The sequence below is a fragment of the Lepidochelys kempii genome, chromosome 10 (assembly GCF_965140285.1).
Source record: "Lepidochelys kempii isolate rLepKem1 chromosome 10, rLepKem1.hap1, whole genome shotgun sequence".
Taxonomy (NCBI): domain Eukaryota; kingdom Metazoa; phylum Chordata; order Testudines; family Cheloniidae; genus Lepidochelys; species Lepidochelys kempii.
The window spans coordinates 21437468-21459874 of record NC_136389.1 but is presented as its reverse complement, the minus strand read 5'-3'; the positions used below and the strand labels follow the sequence as shown (position 1 = coordinate 21459874).

At 41.2% G+C, this 22407-nt stretch overlaps 1 protein-coding gene across 2 annotated transcripts in view; it reads right to left on the bottom strand.

Moving 5' to 3' along the window:
• SHISA9 (shisa family member 9) overlaps positions 1-22407 on the bottom strand; it is a 240552-nt gene that overhangs the window by 5004 nt on the left and 213141 nt on the right. The window contains exon 4 of one of the 2 annotated variants that reach the window (XM_073362378.2): positions 14345-14389. The exons of the other annotated variant lie outside the window; for it this stretch is intronic. Within the exon in view, the coding sequence (XP_073218479.1) occupies positions 14345-14389 (45 nt within the window). The remainder of the gene's footprint in view (positions 1-14344; positions 14390-22407) is intronic. 2 annotated transcript variants of the gene reach the window in all.

Genomic DNA, 22407 nt, shown 5'->3' with positions numbered 1-22407 from the left:
TTTAAACAATTTTAAATCAATCTAATTAAACAGGTTCAAACTCCCAATGTAGACACGCAACGTCAGTTTATTCCATGTTTAAACTTATTTAATTCTCATTTGAAAATTACCAGATTAAGATAAACTGATTTAAATATGGGTTAAAGTATGGGTTTGGATCCATTTAGCTAGATCTATGTTGTTAAACTGGGGCAACTTCTGTCACATAGGCAATGTCTTAGGTGATCAATCACAACATAAGTAATCAATTAGGAATAGTAAATGATCCAAGTAATAATCATGACACATAATTTATGAGCAATCTGTTGGCTGAAAATGTTTGTAAAGGCCATTCACTAAATAATACTTATCAAATTAATAAAATCTGTATCTATTTGTAAATAATGAATGAACTGGAAAAAAAAAAGATGTTAACGTCATTGAGTGCCAGATTGCAATAGACTTATTCACAATGAATAGTACCTTAACTTTATTAGTACTTCCACTTAAGTCAGTAGTAGGACTTGTGAAGGAACGGGTTTCTAAACTGGAGCAATGGTTATCAGAAATCTGGCCCTGAATAAATATGTTCTGTGAACAGTTTTCTGATCTCCAGTTTTAGGTGTAATTCTAGTGGAGTGTTCCAAGGTTAATACTACCCACTTCCAGATCTTCCCTTGGCTAAGTAAGCAATGCCCCAAAGAGCCAACCTTAATTCCTTGATTTCTTTTTCTTCATACTCTCTTTGTTGGCCATATCTTTCATGCTGGAGCACTGCCTACATTCAGACTTCTGTCAGATACAAGATGTATTACTCAGATCTCTAGATATATTAAGATAAATGTTCTCACACAACAGTAAATTGTGTTACCATTGTAGCCTTAATAGTTCAATTGTTTTTTATAAAACAGGCTCCCATTGTGAAAACTAGAGATGGGGAGAGCAAAGCCTAGAAAGTGCTGTGAATATGAGGTGTCTGGTGGTTTTATTTTGCTCTATACAAGTTATATGTATTCTGTGTAAAATGTGCAGCTATTTTATTGGTTGAGCTCGAAGGCCAAATAAATAAATAAATAGATTCAGCAAATACAGTTCCATTTTATTAAGTATTTCAGCTAACTAAATCAAGTGAGACTTTCTAGAGTTTTACAGAACTAATGGCTGGAAATCTGAGAACCAAGGTAACAACAGTAAAGTTCAATTTGCAAAAGTTAGCCGGTGAGAAGTAAATGGGTGAAATTGGCAGCACTGGGGAATGACTGCATTTGATTTGCTTTAGGCTGCTGTGATAGCATAGGAAAGTTGGCATTTGAACCTGTACTAATCAAATCACTCATGGCTGTTCACTGAGAGATTCCCACATGTGCCTAACACTTTGATTTTGCAAAGAAGCCTTAGGAAGCTGCCAAGCACTCTTGCTTCTTTCTTGGTTTTCTTTCATCAGTGCATGCATCTGAAGATAGCTTCTGCTATTCAGTATGAAAAATTCAAAGGCACCTGAAAATTACTGTTGGTTCAGCTTTTGACAAAATTTAGAGTTGTCACGGATGTTCTTTATGCTGTGAGATCTGCAAAGCTGTAGGACTCTCCCAGTTTATGCTACAGTACCATTTAATTCCTATCCTATTTTGAAAGCTTAAATTCTTTCTCTCATTTCTCAGTTCATTCTGTCATTTATCCCATTTTGAAAGCTTTCTAGAATGTCTTTGAAGGAAGAGATGTGATTGTACTTTCGTTCTTCCCTGCTATGTTAAATACTATGAAATTTCTGTCTATATTAAATCTTCTAGTTCTTCCTCTCACTATCAATATGATCAGTGTTGATAGCATCTCTTGATAGTGAAGAAATGCTGAAATGAGGGTGTCTACATATATGGGAAAAATGTGTATTATGTCCTCTTCCTCCCACTCACACTTGAATACCTCAAAAACAGCTGAATAACTTTTGCTCAAACTTTTCCAAAGACTATTCACCTTCAGGCTGAAACCAAACACTCAAAATTTCACCCCCAAAGAATTTATTTGAGAAATTTATGAGCAATTAGAAAGAAGAAATTAGAATTAGAGTAGTGTTGGTTGCAAATTGTGTAACAGAACAATTTACCATCAGAAAATGCTGATTCAGCATAATCAAAACACTTTTTCAGGAATGGCTCAATGTCGAAATTTTCACATTTTGTTTAGACTTCTGTTGTAATAAAATGTAAAAGTAAAAACAATGAAGTTGAGATGAAACATTTTGATATTATTGAAATGAGATGTTTCAATAAAGTTGAATGAAATATTTTTAGAATATTTCATTTTGAGAAATATTCCCCGATTTCAACTTTCTGCCCCAATCCAGAAACCAAATTTTGAAATTATAGAATTTCCTGTGGGATGGAAACCAGCTCTAATTACAGAGAAAACTGGAATTCTCTTTACCTGTCAGATGTAGGTATTATTGAACCCATCTTACAGGTAGGAAAATGGAGGCATGGAGTGATTACATAACATGCCCAAGGTAAAGGAGAATCTTGAAACAAGTTAGGGAAACATATTTTCTTCTTACCTCTGTGGCTAATACTAAAATATTGTGTTTCTATAATATTTGTAGAGCAACATAATTTCTTAAAAGCTAATTTAACATCTATAAATTCGCAGATCTTTTTAATTGTAGAGTTTCCATCCTAATACATAAAATGTCTGTGTTTATAAATTTCAAAAGATATTGTGTTCAAATCATATTGGGTTTGCGTTTATTAAAAATCCTTCATATTTATTTCCACTGTGTGTCAAGTGGATCGCATTTTCATTACTTATCATCTGATAAACCTTTGTCACTATTAACAAACATAGTACATGTCAGCTTCATTTTGAAAAAGCAAAAATACCAAATCTGATTTTTTTAAATTATACCTAAGGGTTCTTTTTTGTATGGAAACTTATTATCAAGGTTCCTATGCAGTCTCACACATACAGTAGGAGTGTATTTTGTGGAGTGTGAACTTTGTAGCCAATTTTAACAAAAGGGGTTGTCAATATAAATGATTCCAGTGTATGAATATGCCCGTTGGTGATGGATTTTAGCCCTGTCATGAAGCATTAATTTTTGTTGGTGTTGTGTGGTCACTAAAATCTCCCTTATATTTTTGTTTCAGAGTAGCAGCCGTGTTAGTCTGTATCTGCAAAAAGAAAAGGAGTATTTGTGGCACCTTAGAGACTAACAAATTTATTTGAGCCTAAGCTTTCATGAGCTGCAGCTCACTTCATCGGATGCATGCAGTAGAAAATACAGTGGGGAGATTTTATATATACAGAGAACATGAAACAATGGGTGTTACCATACACACCGTAATGAGAGTGATCAGGTAAGGTGAGCTATTACCAGCAGGAGGCGGGGGGAACTTTTTGTAGTGATAATCAAGGTGGACCATTTCCAGCAGTTCAGAAGAACGTGTGAGGAACAGTGGAGGGAGATGGGGAAATAAACAGGGGGAAATAGTTTTACTTTGTGTAATGACACATCCACTCCCAGGCTTTATTCAAGCCTAAGTTAATTGTGTCCAGTTTGCAAATTAATTCCAATTCAGCAGTCTCTCATTGGAGTCTGTTCTTGAAGTATTTTTGTTGAAGAATTGCCACTTTTAGGTCTGTAATCGAGTGACCAAAGAGATTGAAGTGTTCTCTGACTGGTTTTTGAATGTTATAATTCTTGATGTCTGATTTGTGTCCATTTATTCTTTTATGTAGAGACTGTCCAGTTTGACCAATGTACATGGCAGAGGGGCATTGCCGGCACATGATGGCATATATCACATTGGTAGATGTGCAGGTGAACGAGCCTCTGATAGTGTGACTGATGTGATTAGGCCCTATGATGGTGTCCCCTGAATAGATATGTGGACACAGTTGGCAATGGGCTTTGTTGCAAGGATAGGTTCCTGGGTTAGTGTTTTTGTTGTGTGGCTGCTGGTGAGTGTTTGCTTCAGGTTGGGTGGCTGTCTGTAAGCAAGGACTGGCCTGTCTCCCAAGATCTGTGAGAGTGATGGGTTGTCCTTCAGGATAGGTTGTAGATCCTTGATGATACACCAGAGAGGTTTTAGTTGGGGGCTGAAGGTGACGGCTAGTGGCGTTCTGTTATTTTCTTTGTTGGGCCTGTCCTGTAGTAGGTAACTTCTGGGTACTCTTCTGGCTCTGGCTCTGCCTAATCACATCAGACTGGGAGTGGATGTGTCATTACACAAAGTAAAACTATTTCCCCCAGAGGTAGAGGCCAAAAGAGGGCCAGAGCCAGAGGTAGTAGGACCAATGGAAGAGACAGAGGCCGTAGAAGGGCCAGAGGCAGACACAGCAACAAAACAGCGAAACCAGAGTCAGATGCCGAAGGGAGCCAGAGGTGGAGGCAAAAGCAGTAAGACAATGAAGCCAGAGGCAGAGGCCAAAGGAGGGCCAGAGCCAAAGGCAGCTGCAGAAAACCAGCAAGATTTTAATTATTTATTGGGCAGAGGCAGAGGCTGAAGAGAGCCAGAGGGAGAGGTAGCCCAAGTGGAGTACACCCTGACTAATGCGGGCATGAGAAAAGACCACTGCCCCAAGCCTGTCTGAAGGGGGAGGCATGTGGCAGGATGAACTAAGTCCAGAGGCCCCTGCTGGAGGCCTCTTACCCCTGCATCATCCTGCCCCTGAAAAGAGCAGCAAGAAGTCCTCCAGCCAGACTAGAGTGGCTGATGGAGCAGCCAATCCAGAAAGGCCCTATATTAGACAAGCAGCAGAGCAGAGAAGTTCAGTTGCTGGCTGGAGCTCGAAGAGTGAAGACTGGGTGATTGGCTGGCTGAAAGTGCAGCAGTACTGCAGACAGCTAACTGTGGAAAGTTCACCGCAGACAGGACTGAAGCCTAGGGAAGGCTTCTGAAGACAAGGTGCCTGGCTGGCTGGAGAGAGTAGCAGTAGGACCATGAAAAGATCAGTGTGGGCAGGCTGAGTCCAGGACTTGGCCTGACCAGGCGAGGGTACCAAGATGGGCCCTGTTGGTCTTGTTGAAGAGTGAGCTCAGGGAACCCTACTGAAACATCACCAGTTGCAGGTTCCGAGATGGGCCCCGGCTGGGTGGTTGAAGAAGGCAGTGCCTCTGGGAAGAAGCCTAAGAGCTTTGGTCCCATACCAGGTTCATGATAAGAACTTGTGACTGTATACCGTGGAAGGGGGGACAGTGTAGACGGTTCGGTCGGAGGGCTGAGTCACTGAAGACCCACCAAGAGACCCATCAGCCAGGGGGTGCTCATGAGAGGTGGGTGCCACCTCATTGAAAGAACTAAAAACAAAAGCATGCTCACACCCAACCAACCAAAGGGGGGCCGCCTGCGAGAGGTGGATGCCGCCCCATGAAAAAGACTGTGATTGCAGGCATATCGGCCAGAGAAAAGGGGGCACACCTGAGAGGCGGGTGCTGACCCCATTACAGTATGCATGACAGCCAGACACAATTGTAATCCCCACACTAGAGAAGTACAGGGGCTACTCCTTTCCATACACCAAGGAGGTACTCAAGGAAGACAAGGAGAGAGAGGTCCTTGACCCCGTCTCTTAACACATGCACTGGCCTTCAGAACCTGCTGGGTGGAGATAGGAGGGTATGCTGCACTCCCTGAAGTACTGCAGCAGTGGTCATGCTGTACCTGGAGTCGTGCGGTTCCTACGTAGCACAGTCAAGCCCTAAGTTGGGTAAGAATGTGAGGCCTATAGGAATAATCCTCCTGTTATATTAAATGGTTAACTCCTTCTGGTTTACTTAAGATGCAGTTATGGTGTAAACTTGTCCTTCTTCTCATTTCAAATCCATGCATGGATTTATGGTGCCTAGGAGTTCATGGACCATCTGCTATGAGGTGTAAAGGGGACCAAAACAGAGTAAAAATTAATCTCCTAAACCTTTGGAAGGGGGACTGCTCTTCCTATTTTCCAGAGCCTGTCAAAACCCCATCTGGATACCTCTTTGCAGTTGGGGCTTCATAGGTCAGAGATATCACTGGGAAGTCACTCTGTGAAGCACGGTCCCCTGGGTACTTCTGCTAATTTACCTGCTGTGTACTCCCTGTGGAACAATAGGATGTTGATGTGCTGCTAAGGGTGGGAGAGCCAGTGAACTTGCAGCTAATCTTAGATCTGTAGGTTGGAACTTCCTTTACCTTCACATACTTAGATTCTTCAAATTTTGGAGGTTGTACCTCTTTCTTTATCTGCACCCCCAATCCCTTCCCTCTAAAGCTCCCATGGATTATTATCCTTCTGTTCATTTTACCATGGGAGGGTTTGACACTTGGTGGAGTGGGGTTGGAGGGGTAGCCATTTAAATGGTTCACACTTTTCTACTGTGACTCTGTACATTAGACATCACAGCTTAATATGACTGAACTGTTCTTTTTCCAATTTGATTGTTGTACATCTAAATCAGCTTTAAAACTACCTAAATATAGTAGATGCATGAATGCACCTTGGGATAAATGTATTATGGATACAGAGCCATTCCTGCGTCTCTCAAAATCCCATTTTCAGCTGTTAATGCTGTGTATAACTGTGACATGTCAGCAGTGTGTTTGATTGCACAGTGAAAGACATTGACGTTCAAAGCTAGTCTTGTAAATCCCATTTTCCATCTGTTTAAAGTAGGCTTCTTTAAAAAACAACAACAACAAAGAAACCTGCCTCAATAAACACAGACCAAAAAAGGAGGATAAATAGTGTAAAAAATCTGTTGGCAACTCTTAAAGAGGCCAATATTCTTGCATGTTATAGCTCTCCACCTCAAAATGTGCACATCAACAGGGCAGAAGCCTGAAACTGAGAGACACTGACTATTTCCAAATATATTATAACTGCAACCCAACCATGCTACCCCTAACATTCCAACACCTGATGCTAATCTGTTGCAGAAACACATTCACTATTCAGAGTTTTCTAGCCCTCCCCTTTCTTAAGGAGAGTGGGGGGAAGGGAGAAGGATGAGAGGTGATTTTATATCAAGCGAAAAAATAAAGCATGTACACAGTATATGGATGCTTGTGCAGTCATCTTTGAAAACTGCCTGTTGAGTATACCTGGGTGGGTTCTTTATTTTAACCTATCACTGTAAAGGTCTTGTTTACTTTTGTGCACACAATAGGGTTCCAGGAGATCTGGGATTTTGCTCCAGATTCTGCCACTGACTTGCTACATGATCTTGGGAAATCACTTAACCTTTTCATGCCTGCATTTCCCCAGCTCTAAAATGGGCTGTTAATCTTTAACTACCTCTTCAGAGGTGTTACTAGGATTAATTGCTATTTTTAGAGTTCATTGAGCTCTCAGATGAAAGGCCCTATAAATTCATTTGTACTGAGTATATTTTGTATTCAAGTCAGTAAAATAGGATTTAAAGATATCACTGTCATATTAGCAGAGAGAGAGAGAAAAGAATTGGAATCTCAGAATCGCATAATGACTATGTACAATAAGAGCTTTAATTCTGAGAGTCACCCCTTTGCTTTTTCTGTTTCCAATATTAATGGTTATTTAGATGAATTTTGACAGTTCAACATTTTGGTAAGATTTTTACCCTTAAATTTAGGGTAATCTATGGTACTTCTATGGCCCTCACCACTGTAGTATTTGAATGTCTCATTGTCTGTAATGTATTTATCCTCACAACGCCCCTGTGTGGTAGGAAATGAGAGAGGCTATATGACTTGCCCAAGGTCACACAAGAAGTCTGTGGCAGAGCAGAGAATTGAATCTCTGTCTCCTGGGTCCTCAGGTAGTGCCCTAACCACTTCACCATTCTTCCTCTCTTAGTGTACCCATAAACATAATGATAGCTTTTGGGCTTTGATTTCAGCTATTGTGTAGTTACTCACAGCTATCAAACTTAAGATGGGAAACCTTGCATACCTCTCCAAGTAAAGAAGTTGGAAAGTCCCCATAAAATGGCTTAAGGGAAGATTTAATAGTGAGGAGCCAAAGGAGATATTCAAATCCTGCCTTGGCTTATATGTTACTGTGAGTTACTATAACACAGTCAACTTGATCTAGTGTTAAATATTGTGACTGCCTCTGTTTACTTGTCTGAGCTGAAGCTAAAACAATGTGTTTAGAAGCTGCCAAACTACTTGAGTTCTGTTCTTTTTAGGGGCTTTTACCTGAGTTCATGTGAAAACTAATGCAGAATTAATTCTGCAAAGGATCAACCCTATAGTAACTTAAAGTTTCCTATGCTGGGGGGAAAGAAACATGTGGACCAAATTACAATTTGGTTCAGCTTCACTGAGTTCAGTGGGATGAACTTTAAAAATAACTTCAGGAAATAGGGCTCAATTCTTTTTTACGTCCAGGCAGATAGAACTAATACCCAGAGAACAGCGCTTGGGCATGCAGGGGTTCCCCATACAGCATGCAGCCAGTATAACAGCTCTGGCTGGCCCACCTTTGTAATTGTCTGGCATAGGGGGATCTGGAAACCAGAATGCAGTCTCATGTCTGGAAGTAGACAAGCTCCTTTCAAACAATGGTTGTAGAAGAAAAGGAGGATAGGATATGTCTTTACGTGCACAGTGTTGCCCAAGGGAGGAAGTATGGCTGTGGCAGCTCACTGCTCACCAGCTGTTCTCATCTGTGGAATGGCTTCTTGCTGGCTTTGTTGCAGCTGAGCACAAGTTAGAGCAGTCGTGAGCTAGACTGAGAATACAGAAAGTGACAAGTGGCTTAAAGTCACCTTTGCCTCCTTCCATTTCCATTATTGTACTGAGCACATCTTGGCAAGAACCAAGAATTCAGCGCATGAACTACAAAAGATTGATTTCCCCCTCCTCCTTCTGCCCCCCCCCTGCATTTTCTACTCTGCCTTTTCTCTCCCACCAGTTTATTTGTAACAGTCTGCAAAGAAAGATAGCATATTGTGGCCACAGATTATTTTCTGTGATCCTTATTAGTGATAGGGATGTTGGGTAAGCAACTAATATATAATGCTCAGAATTGGATGTAAATGAGTCTCACAGGGCTGGTAATCCTACTTATGTAGCTCTGTTATTCCTCTTCTAACATACTGTACCACTTTATCAGTTTACTCATTTCTCATACTGATCTGGAGAGAGACCAAGCATAAAAAGACACATCAAATCGTTCTTCTCCTCCACAGATGCTGTTTGAAAGGAGCTTGTCCACCTCCAGACACAAGGCTGCATTCTGTTTTCCAATAAAATAAAGTGTTACTTTCATGTGATGAGAAATTATTAAACATAAATATGTAGGCCCAAGCTCTTCTCCTGTTCTATTGATTACTTTTATGACAGCTTTTGAAATGCTCAAGAGGCCAGAGAATGTTTGGTTTTGAAATACAGTAGGAATATTTGAGAATATGAATGTAATTAGACTTGGTAACTAGAGCCTGCAGTCTCCGCAATGTTCTCTGCACCCACTGCAGACAGTGAAGTCTGCTGCTTGGCTGGTAATTCTGAGACAGAATTTGATTAACTCCTCAGGCACCAGACATAATGCATGAGATTTTCCATTGCACCTTGCTGGGTAGGTAGCAAATCACTGGAGGTTGAGACTATCCACATGTCCAGAAGCAGAAGTGCCCCTCTTCTGAATATGTTCCAAGAACTATAAACACCAAAGGGGCTAATTATTTCTGGTATTTTTTTTCTTATTCTTTTCCAAACACTTTATAAGATCAGGCAGGTTTCTCTCTGTGGACATGTAAAACAACTTCTTTTCAAAAGGTATTTTTATAATAGGCCACATAGGTTTACATAATTTTAAATTACAGTGTTAAAAATTTTATTTTACAAAGTAATGCAGTGGTGTCATCCTTATTTACCAATCCAAGCATACTGGCTACAGACATTGTATACTATTTTGAGATTAATAAATGACAAATATATATATCAGTTGCAACCAATGTTAGGAAACCAGTGCATTGAATACAGATTTATCATAATCAAGAGACTCTGGTTTCCTGGAAGCAAATAATGCTGCACTGTGTTGAACTAAAAAGTAGCTTTTGCCAGAGGTTTGAAATCTGTTGATGAACAGCAATGCATCAAGCCTCACACCAGACTTTATAAAGGGCAAAATTTAAGAACAGCAAGGTTGTTACTTGCTCAGTGTCAAATAGTGAGTGAAAATCTGAGAACAAAATAAAAAGATTTCCACTTCCCTGCTCTAAGCATGTGACAATGGGTTAGGTTTTCCAAGGTACATAAGGGAATTAGGCACTCAGTTCCCTTAGGCTCCTTTGAAAATTCCAGCCAATGGATATACTGTAATTTGAAATCTGTTTCATAATGATCTCTCTCTCTCTCCTTTCACAGTGAATATTAACACTTATCCTTGCATGGCATCTACAACTGGGAAGTAAATTACCTGCCAAATCATGGGATGAGTTTCACTAAAAAAAGTCAATGCCAATTACAAAATATTTATTTCATAAATTAATAGAGTTTGAACATATTTTTCTCAGTTTTCTGATAACCTTCCCTGCATATTAGGGTATAGGCAAAAAAATTACCATTTGAAATACAAATTAACAATCCAATCCTGCTGTCCTGCCTGAAAAAAACTCCCACTGACTTCAATGGGGACTAAATGGACTGCAGAGTAAGTTTACTACAGTTAACATAAGAGAGATTTCCAGGTTTCTATTAAAAAGTGCTTGTTCCTTCCCTTCTTCAGTGACCTAGATCTGATTATATTTTCATTAGATAGCTTCTTAGTGCATCTCTAGCATATAAATAAAGAAAAAACTTTATTGCACCAAAAGTTTGTAGCAATCCTTTTATGCATGAACAAATCTTTTAAATGTTAAGTTCTGTGGCTCAAATAATAAGTGTTCCAGAACATGTTTCAATGACTAAAAATGTATTTTTGTTCTTCTTTTACGACCTATGTCATAAATATAAAGGGAAGGGTAAACCCCTTTGAAATCCCTCCTGGCCAGGGGAAAGCTCCTCTCACCTGTAAAGGGTTAAGAAGCTAAAGGTAACCTCGCTGGCACCTGACCAAAATGACCAATGAGGAGACAAGATACTTTCAAAAGCTGGGAGGAGGGAGAGAAACAAAGGGTCTGGGTCTGTCTGTAGTCGTCTTGGCCGGGGACAGAACAGGAATGGAGTCTTAGAACTTTTAGTAAGTAATCTAGCTAGGTATGTGTTAGATTATGATTTCTTTAAATGGCTGAGAAAAGAATTGTGCTGAATAGAATAACTATTTCTGTCTGTGTATCTTTTTTGTAACTTAAGGTTTTGCCTAGAGGGGTTCTCTATGTTTTTGAATCTAATTACCCTGTAAGATATCTACCATCCTGATTTTACAGGGGGGATTTCTTTATTTCTATTTACTTCTATTTTTTATTAAAAGTCTTCTTGTAAAACACTGAATGCTTTTTCATTGTTTTCAGATCCAAGGGTTTGGGTCTGTGGTCACCTATGCAAATTGGTGAGGCTTTTTACCAAACCTTGTCCAGGAAGTGGGGTGCAAGGTTTTGGGAAGTATTTTGGGGGGAAGGACGCGTCCAAACAGCTCTTCCCCAGTAACCAGTATTAGTTTGGTGGTGGTAGCGGCCAGTCCAAGGATAACGGGGGTAATATTTTGTACCTTGGGGAAGTTTTGACCTAAGCTGGTAAAGATAAGCTTAGGAGGTTTTTTCATGCAGGTCCCCACATCTGTACCCTAGAGTTCAGAGTGGGGGAGGAACCGTGACAACCTACCATTACATATATGCATCTTCTGCTCTGGCACCGCAAACCTATTCCCAGCCCATTGCAGCGGGGAGGCCTTGGAAAGAGGAGGGTTGGAGAGCGAGCTCACCTCACAGTGATGGCTCCTGTCCCACCAGGCTGGGCCTGGCTCTTCACTGTGGGCATTGCAACCTGGTACACAGTGTCACTTAGTGTGGCCTGGAGAGGGAGCTGGGCCCAGCCCCATCAGACAGGAGCTGCTACTGCAGGGGAGTGTGGGTTGAGCTTGCTCTCCATCCCACCACACCCCACTTCCAAGGCTTCCCCTCCACCCTAGGCCAAGAGAAGAATGTTTGTTTAGGGACCAGAGATGGGTTAATCTGGCCCAGAATGTGGTAACCCATCTAGTACCTTCCCTCAACCCACTAGTGGGTTGGGACCCACCATTTAGGAAACACTGGCCTAGTCGGTTACAAATGTTACCGATTGTCCTGCTGTGGGGACCTGCACAAGGACACAGAAGCCTCAGTTCAGTTTATGTAATTCAGACACAATATGCTGAAATAGGGTTGATTTTGCTCTGTTCCATAAATGGAGACACTCCAGATTTACCCCATTGCTTCCGAGAGAAGAATTTGACCCTCAGGCACTTAGTCTGAATGGTATTGATTAAAATGAGAGCTAAACTCACAGCAATACTATTATAGTTGTTTTTGCAAGTATAGTTTTCCTTTGATCTTTTTATTAACAGCTACAATTTCAAAGAATCTTTTAGTCACCACTGCTCTGAACTGAAGTCAGATGGCTTCTTAAATCTTAACTGTTACAAAATTAGTTCCAATAGTTGTTACTTTAAAAAATGAGAGCCATGTTGAGCAATAGCAAGGAAAATGTAAATTTAAAGCCTTAGCTGGACCTCACACATTCTTTCTGTCTGTCAGTTTTGCACTAGAGCTATATGAAACTTTCATGATGAAACTCTCTACCTGGGCAGAGTTCTCCAGCATTTCTGAATCTTTCAGCAAAGCAGGGATGTGTTTTTAAGCAAAACCTAGGGTGAGTTTCCACTGAATCTTTGGTTGATTTACAATTTGGGAGTAAACCATATTGAATTCTGTGGTTACTGATTTTATGTGACCTTTTCACCCCAAGTCAGGCAACATGTGGAGGCTTCATCTGAATTTTCATTTTGTTTTGGGGGTTGTTCCAACCCCCAAAGCAAAACAAAACTTTCCAATCCCTGGGAACTGAACCCTTCAATAGCGTTAACATAGACAGAGAGAGAGAATAGGGCAGAAACTGAAAAGGAGCCACTTTGGCTGAATGGGTTTCAGAGTGGTAGCTATGTTAGTCTGTATCAGCTCGTTGTTTGGCTGAACAGTTAGTTTCCTTGGCTGAAGCTCCATTTAATCTCAAGAGAGGAGCTTGTCGTTAGAGCTGGGGGGAGCAGGGAAATTTTTGTTGAAGCTGTCAAAACTGTCATTTTGTCAAAATTACTGTGTTCATCAAAACGAAATGTGTCACTTTCAACTAAATGTTGTTTCTCGGAGGGAAAAAAATGAAACAAAGCATTTTGATAATGTCCAAATGTCCCATTTCAGCATTTTCAGAATGAAACATTTTGATTTTTCATAGTGAAAATACTTTTTGAAACCAAATTTTTATGTAAACATATTTTTAAAACATGAAAAAATCAAAATCAGAACAAAATGTTTTGATTTTTTTTTAATCAAAACAAATGTTTTGACCTGAAATTATTTATTTTAAATTTCATCTCATGGGAAATTTTGAAATATTTTGTTTTCATTCCATTTCGGAATGGAAAACATATATTGTGGAATTTCCTGTGAAATGGTTCCCAACTAGCTGCTCTTATCATGTAAGAGAGTCTCCCCCTTCATAAGAAGTCAACTCCTCTTCTGACTGCCCACTGAGGGTAGTAATCATAACCATTAGGTCATTCTTCTACACTCACCACTCATGCAATAGGAAAGCCCAAGATATAGGATTATATTTTTGAAATAGGCAACTGCATTCCAAACCAGTCTGTCTTCCCTGATGTGGTGCAATAACTCCCTGTGGTTTGCAGGAGGAAACACACTTTCTTCATAATAGTGGCTTACCTGGCTTTCTGGGGCACATAAACTTTCTCCTCCATAAAGGCAAGAAATCTTATCATGATGATGTGATGTGACTCTCCGGCTTACGCTACAGATATTGTAGTGGGGGTTTTAGCTGTTGTAGTCATATAGCTAATATTTCAGAAAAATTCAATTTTTAGGCAAAAAAAAAAAAGCGTGAAAATTCATTGGGTGCCTTGCAAATCATGTTACTGCACTCGCCCCCCACCCCCAGCCTTTTGTTATTGCAGTATAGGAGTAAATCTCTGTGACTTCTTACCTGTGAGATTTCTTTCTTATACTCATTTGCTCCAGTTAGAACAGCCTTTGCAATACCAAAATGGCAGACTGTTAACAGCTGCTATTTATATAATATTTACCATAAAGGGTTCATTCCCATCATTTGCCTAATTGCTCTATCTGGCAATTGGGGGGGGGGGAACCACACAGCTGATGTCAATGTGCATAATTGTACAAAGGTGAAGACTGCTAATGTTTATCTGCATTTGGGTTTTGATTTCAGTTAGAACAAAAGAGCAAAAGATCCTACAGTACCTTTTGACTTAAGTGTCATCACAGGAAAATCACCATCATACCCTCCTAAAAAATAATCAAGACATGCTAGTATGTTTGTTCTATTTCATATCACAAACATCATAAGCACAGTACACTGAATCCAAATAGTTTAAAGATAGACACTATTATACTCTGCTTAGGACCTGATTCTCATACGCCTGCTCATATTCAATAGTATGCACAAATAGCCCCTTTGAACTCAATGGAGCTACCTTGACAAGTAAGGTGAGTATGAGAATTGGAATCTGCCCTTAATGAGTTTGCCTCCCTAAGCCAGAACTTTCCATTTCACTTCATAGTACACACCTGATTTTAAATGCTAATGAGATATTAGAATCCCTCTCATACACTTTCATTGTCCTTCTCTGTCTTAACTCCAGCACTGTACAAGATTTAAATTAGCGCCCTTCTTTAAAAGGTTGTTTTAATTTTCACTTTTGAGGACTTAAAAAGAAAGCATAACTTTAGATCGAAGTTTGGCACAAAATATCATACGGTTATCATGACTTTTACACAGAGTGTCAAAATGAAATAAAGCATATAAAAACAGTGTACTGAGAGCCCCTACTCATGAGAAACTATTCGTCTATTGGGCAAAGTTCTCTTCTGTATCTTTCCCCATTCATCCAAAGTCGACTATTTCAAAATACTTCAGCACTTATGTAGCAGTTTTCATCTTAAGATCTCAAAACACTTTATAAACAGACTCTGACAAACCTCATGAAAGCCTTGTGAGGTCAGTTTTCCACCCATTTCAAAATGGATGGACTGAGAGACTGAGATTTTCAAAAGTCTCCATAATTTGAGACCCTACCTACCTGTGGCCCAATTTTCAGAGGTGCTGCACACTCACAATGGGTCCCTGAAGTCAGTGGGAGTTGTGGTTGCTCAGCAGCTGTGAAAATCAATTCCTAGATGTGTCATGGGGGAACCCAAAATGAGTGGATTCTTTTTGAAATGTTGGTGTAAATCACTTGACCGGACACTGTGAAATCCTGCAGGGCTGGCAATTGGAGTGGGAGGGGGGAAGCCATGATTTTATTTGTAAATGGGGCATATACAAAAGGCACTGAATTCTGTTCAGCTGTAACCACTTTTGTTCTGTAGCATAGACCAGGCCTAGACATCATCCCACACATTTCCTGTTACATCACTTACCGTAAAGTCCTGTGTGTAATTCATAAAGATTTCATTAAAATAGGCTTTTCTAGAGGTACCCTGGATTTAGATTTACTGGCTTCTTAGCCATCACTGATCTGCTAAATGGATAGAAATAAACCTGTTTTGATTGTTAGCCTGTTGCCACCAAATCATGCAACCACGAGCAATAGAGGGGAAAAACCCTTCTAATCAGGTAATGTGTTTCATTAGGCCAATTGGATCAATGCTGATGCTCTTACAGGTCTACACATTGTACACTATGGAAGACAGGTATGTGGGAAATTAGTTTTGTCTTATTCTGAACACTCAAATTACATGGGTTTGAAAATTCAACTAGTTTTCCAAGAACCAGCCTAGCTTTTCGATGTCTTTAACATAAAACATAGTGCAAGCTTTCCTTTTGCTAGAAAAATGTTAATTGATTAAAACTGAAATCCTTTTTGGGCAGGAGGGACATAGATTTGAATCAGTGGAATTAAAGAGATTCGCAAATTTTAAACTAGTCATGTAAGACTGAAAAATAGGTTGAGAATTTGACAGAATCTCAAAACTTCATCAGGTTCACCCTCACCAATGAAAGTAAACACTGGCTCAAATTCATTCCTGAAGACAAAAAACATGCAGTGTTTGGCTTAGTAAATCTTAAATCTATTTATCAAAAATAACTAGACATCCAATAGTCCAGGTATTCTCTCTCTCAAGGTGAAATCTGAATAATAGTTTCTAAATCTTTTCTATACTTTAGTGACTATTTAAAAATGATAGTCATCCTTACCGCCTGCAAAATTCTTTAAAGCTGGATACACTACTTGACAAGTAAAGGTGAGATGACACAAATGAAAGTGTCTGTGTGTCTCCTACTTCAGTGTTAAAGCTGCCTCTACTAGACCTAGCGCTGTTCGCAGTCTCTCCTCCCCTCTCTCCACAGTCTAGGTGTCACTTCTACTGAGACCAGTCTTATCCCTAAAGAGCTACCTTTTCACAGCTCTATTCAGTTGCTGAGGGAAGGATGCGTCTGTAACATGAACATTGCCTTTTGTGATGATTGATTACTAATCCCCGTATTCCCCAGGCCCAGAAAGAGAAAATCACCAGGTAGCAAAAGAGCCGACAGTAAAATGTAATTTCTTAAAGGCTGCAGTAAGACACCAGCCAAACTACTGATATTGTATGGTATCTGGGATACCAAGGCATTTCACAACCAGAGTGCTCCCAGCTAAATTACACCCATCTCTGAGGTGGAAAGTGACAATTAGTGCATTGCATGATAGGAAAGGGGGAAATTGTGATTAAGGACATCAGGATAGGGGTTTTTTCCCTCTGACAACAGCAAAGGGATATACAGGAACCAATCAGGCTGCCACTGAAGTCAATAGAAAGTCTGTGTGATTTCACTGGGAGCAGGAATGGGCCCCGAAAGTCTGCACAAAATGGACAGCAATTTTCAAGTTCTCAGCAGAAACACCCACACACAGAGTAGTCAGATATGACACAATTTGTCTATATGAGAAGAGAGAAGGGCTCCTTGGACAGCACTGAGCTTCAAAACTGTGGTCCCAAGGTATTTCTGATTTCATGCTTAGCCCACTAATGCCAAGATGCTTAGAACTACATCTCCTGTATCTTGGGGGAAAAGCAGGGATTATCTAACATAATACTCCCTTAGTAAATGAACACCCCAAAGCTCCAGCCACGGTCGATTTTATATATATTAAAAAAATCAGACTTTTATGTCACACTTGGTTCTGATAGATCCATGGCCCCAATGTTGAATCAGGCAAATTGCCTCGTCTTTGCCTAGCATTATAGATGACACTGAACATACCTCTAAATATATGAAATTATTAACTGAATCACCCTCTGGATATGACAAATGATGCCTTAATCTGTACTTTCACGTCTGTTTCCTAGGCATTAAACCCAGTGAGCTATTCCTGTGTCTAAGATTCTTTTAATCCATTTTGTGCCACCATTTACGGAAATGGTTGCTGATATTTCTTTGCTGTTGGAAATGAAAAAATACCAGTGTGGTATTTATTTTGCAATCCCTCTTTGAGCCTTTGCAAAAAAACATTTACTTATCAGTCTAACAGTGTGGTAGGCAGCAGTTGATAGCATAGTATAATTGCATTATGCCTAATAATTTTAATTCTGACTTTTCTAAAGGATCATCCCCCATGAAGCCATAAACACATCTTCTGTGTTGTGTTCAAGGATGGGATAGTGCTTCAATAGTATTGTTTTTCTACCTATTTCTCCCCAACTCACCCCTTGCTTTGTGTAGATGCCCCTTAACTGGAGCTCCATGGAATCTAGTGGGTATCATAGTAGAGTTGCCACTGTCAGCCATGCAGAAATCCTTGCCCTCTAAAACAGTCTGCGTGGGAGGTAATATAATTCAGGATCATATTACAGTACTTTCCTTTAGGTCTCGTGTGTGGCTTCACTGAGCATCTGCAGGGGTCCCAGCTAAGAGTGGTAGCTTCTTCAAAGGCTGTGCTGCTTGGAGAAGATGAATCAGTGGAGCAACAATCATTCCTGCAAGATAGCCCCTGTCTCCGCACAGAGTGGGAATCCCTTCTTTGCAAATCCCCAGGATCTGCAGAGTTAGGAGGGGGCGTGGCTCCACCCTACCAAATCCTTCTCACTAGAGGGTATAGAATCATAGAATATAGGGTTGGAAGTGTCCTCAGGAGGTCATCTAGTCCAACTCCCTGCTCAAAGCAGGACCAACCCCCAACTAAAACGTCCCAGCCAGGGCTTTGTCAAGCCTGACCTTAAAAACTTCAAAGGAAGGAGATTCTACCACCTCCCTAGGTAGCCCATTCCAGTATTTCACCACCCTCCTAGTGAAAAAGTTTTTCCTAATATCCAACCCAAACCTCCCCCTCTGCAACTTGAGACCATTACTCCCCGTTCTGTCATCTGCTACCAATGAGAACAGTCTAGATCCATCCTCTTTGGAACCTCCTTTCAGGTAGTTGAAAGCAGCTATCAAATCCCCCCCTCATTCTTCTCTTCTGCAGACTAATAATCCCAGTTCCCTTAGCCTCTCCTCATAAATCATGTGCTCCAGCCCCCTTATCATTTTTGTTGCCCTCCACTGGACTCCTTCCAATTTTTCCACATCCTTCTTGTAGTGTGGGGCCCAAAACTGGATACGGTACTCCAGATGAGGCCTCACCAATACCGAATAGAGGGGAATGATCATGTCCCTCAATCTGCTGGCAGTGCTCCTACTTATACAGCCCAAAATGCCATTAGCTTTCTTGACAACAAGGGCACACTGTTGACGCATATCCAGCTTCTTACCCACTCTAACCCCTAGGTCCTTTTCTGCAGAACTGTTGCCTAGCCACTCAGTCCCTAGGCTGTAATGGTGCATGGGATTCTTCCGTCCTAAGTGCAGGACTCTGCACTTGTCCTTGTTGAACCTCATCAGATTTCTTTTGGCCCAACCCTCTAATTTGTCTAGGGCCCTCTGTATCCTATCCCTACCCTCCAACGTATCTACCACTCCTCCCAGTTTAATGTCATCTGCAAACTTGGTCATTCTGCTGCATGCAGATAGTCTTGTTTGTTTATGCAAGTAGTTCCACTGAGGATAGGTGCTTTGGCCACTTGCCACTCCTTGAAGATCGTGGAAAGAAATGAACTGCTTGTGTAAATCAGGAGTGCAGAATTGGGCCTTAAAAATGCTAACTGTTTGCCTATATATTAATGCATGAAGATAACTAATACCTTGTATGAATCTCTGACTGAGGGAAAGTTAGCTTTCAGCTACAGTATGGCATTCAACTCTTATAGCTCAGGAGGAGGAGTTCAGGTTGGACTAATCATACCTTCTGAATGTCCAAAGGCTCAAAAAGGGATTCTAAAGTCTTATGAGGAAGTGACTCTGCGTTTAGTAAATCCTAGCTCTCAGACTGAATGAACATGTTCAGGTACACTACCCCCATCTTGTAATTATGCAAAGTGTGGGCCACTAATGGTGGTTGGGAATCTTGATGGCTCCCATCAGCCAGGACAATTGACTGTGGATGGCTCTGTTTGCAGGCAAGCCTTCCTGTGAGTCAGGCTGGGAGGATTGAAAGCTTGGAGTCTTACAGGAAATGTGAACATGTCACCTGGTACTGGAATCCATCTTAAGCCTGGTGCTTTTCCATTTTGGGGGGGGACCTAGAGAGACAAAGGATTCCCACCTTGTGCCAAAGCCATATAAAGAGGTGGAACAGAACAAAAGAGGCAGCCATCATGAGGAATCCCCTAGCTACCACCTGAGCTGGAACAAGGGCTGTACCAGGGGAAAGTATTGTGCCCAGACTAGGAAGGTGTCCAGCTCCAGTCTGTGAAAGAAATTTATTGAAACATCTCTGAGGGTGAGATTTTATCTGTATTCAGTTTTTATTACTAGACTTAGATTGGCGTGTTTTTTTTATTTTGCTTGGTAATTCACTTTGTTCTGTCTGTTACTACTTGGAACCACTTAAATCCTACCTTCTGTATTTAATAAAATCACTTTTTACTTATTAATTAACCCAGAGTATATATCAATACCGGGGGGTTGGGGCAGCAGGCAAACAGCTGTGCATGTCTCTCTATCAGCGTTATAGAGGGCAAACAATTTATGAGTTTACCCTGTATAAGCTTTATACAGGGTAAAATAGATTTATTTGGGGTTTGGACCCATTGGGAGTTGGGCAGGAAAGCAGGAGCAGAAGTAGTCTTGGCACATCAGGTGGCAGCTCCCAGGGGGTTTCTGTGATCTGACCCATCACAACCATTTAAGCATGGAGTACAAACAAGGTTGATGAATTGGAAATAAGAATAATTTGTGTAGAAAACCACTTTCTGCACTTTTCCACATAAATAATGAAATGTTGTAAAAGTACCAAAGGAAACCAGGATCTTGCCATTGCAGGTGATCAGAAAGTTAAGATGGCTGAACGTTGAGTGCTCTATACCACCCAGCATTCAATGCAATTTTTTGAAGAAGGTGGCTTTGTGGAAAAGCTTGTAGAACATTTAGTATATTGTATTTGTACATTACCTAGCATAATGAGGTCCTGGTCCACAACTAGGGCTCCTAGACTCTCATGTAATACAAATAATTGTGTGTGTTTAATCTTTGGGAATGATTCTAAAATTCTAACTAGTTAAAAACAAGTCAAATGACATGGACTCGGGTGAGAACTATTGCTCTCAAATCCATGGGAGCAGGCAACAGGGGAACGTATATCATCAGATGTCATCCCTGATATCCATCATGGGCGGTGGCAGGCATCTAGTGCTGTTGGGGTGGGGGGAAAAAATTCTGGCTGGATAGAGATGGAGCATGGAAAGGGGTTAGCAGATGGCAATAAACACGAGTTTATTAGTGATTCATGAACTTGGATCCGCTCCCACTATTGCTGGGAAGTGCAAATTGTAGTCTTTGGTTCCAGAAAGGCCCAATAAGATTCCAGTGGGGAAAGCGGGTGTTGTTTCTTGGGAAGTGGGGAGAGAGAGAATAAAATTCTGCTTGGGGAAGGGGAAAACAGCTATTCGGCTCAATTTGCCATTATCCTGCACCTTTAGTAGTCCTTTACATAAATGCAAAGTGGGTGTAAAAGGGTATCACATCAGAATAGTACTGATTTACACAGACATAAATAAATATACAAGTTGGTTGGCAACCTCAGTTCCTGGCCTACACTCAGTAGGAATCCCTGCACTGCAGGCTGCATCAAAAAGCTACCCCACAAAACAGCTAACAGCAGAAAATGAAGAAAAAATCCCCTCTTCCATGGAACTTGTAGGAGGAATTTAGACAGGAGTAGGGTGACCATCTTTTCCCAAATGGAAAACGAGACATCCCATGAGCCAGCCCAAGGCCCCCTTCTCCCTCCCTCATGCAGGGCTGGCCGAACCCTCCCTGCCTCCTGCCCGCCCGTCTGGGACCAGCCCAAGGTTTTCCTCCCACCTGGGGCCGGCCTGAGCCCCCTGCCGCCTGAGCCCCCTGCCACCTGTGGCCCCCCCCTCCCCATACACAGGGTTGGCCGAGCCCTCCCTGCCTCCTGTCCACGTGGGGCTGGCCCTAGGTCCCCCTTCCCTTGACAAGTAGTGTTGGACCGAGCCCCCCTGCAACCCACTTCCCCCTGAGCGCAAGGCCAGTCCAAGCCCTCCCTGCATGTGGGGCCAGTCGGCCCAAGCTGCTCTCCAGCCATCCCTCCAGCGTGGTGCTGGTGTTGCCGCTCACTCCCCCTACGCACATGTTCTGCCGCACCCCGCTAGGGGTCCCACTGCACATTTTTGACAAAATTGTGCATTTGTCCAGTTTTCTCTTGCCAACTGCTGATGATCAGTTAGCAAGAGCAAACTGGATGAAAGCTCAGTTTTGCCAAAAAAGTTGGGATGGCCGGGACAGGGCCTAAAAAGGGACTGTCCTGGCCAAAACGGGATGTATGGTCACCTTAGATAGGAGAGAGATGTTTGAATCTGCTGTTTGAATTTCCTCATGTAAAATCCTTTCCAATTTAAATAAAATATATAATGTAAATGATGGCCATTTCAACTCTGTTCCCTCCCCCTCTTTGTGCTGAATCAGCTGGTTTTAATTAATAACGATGGCACTGTTCTCGTTTAGCAGTTCTTGTGCTCGGGAATCCTGAGTTTGTCTGAAGTGCTAAACTTTATGCAGGTGCAGCACTGTGTCTCCTGAATTACTATGGGCCACTTGGTTTTTAAGAATAGAGCTCTTACAGTATCTTACATAAAGTTCTCTGCTGACTGAGTAGTTGTCTGTATCTGGTAATGCATCACGTTTTCAATTGCCTAAACGTCTTATCAATTGGACTTTAAGACCACGTTATGATTGGTGATATTTACATACTGTAATACCG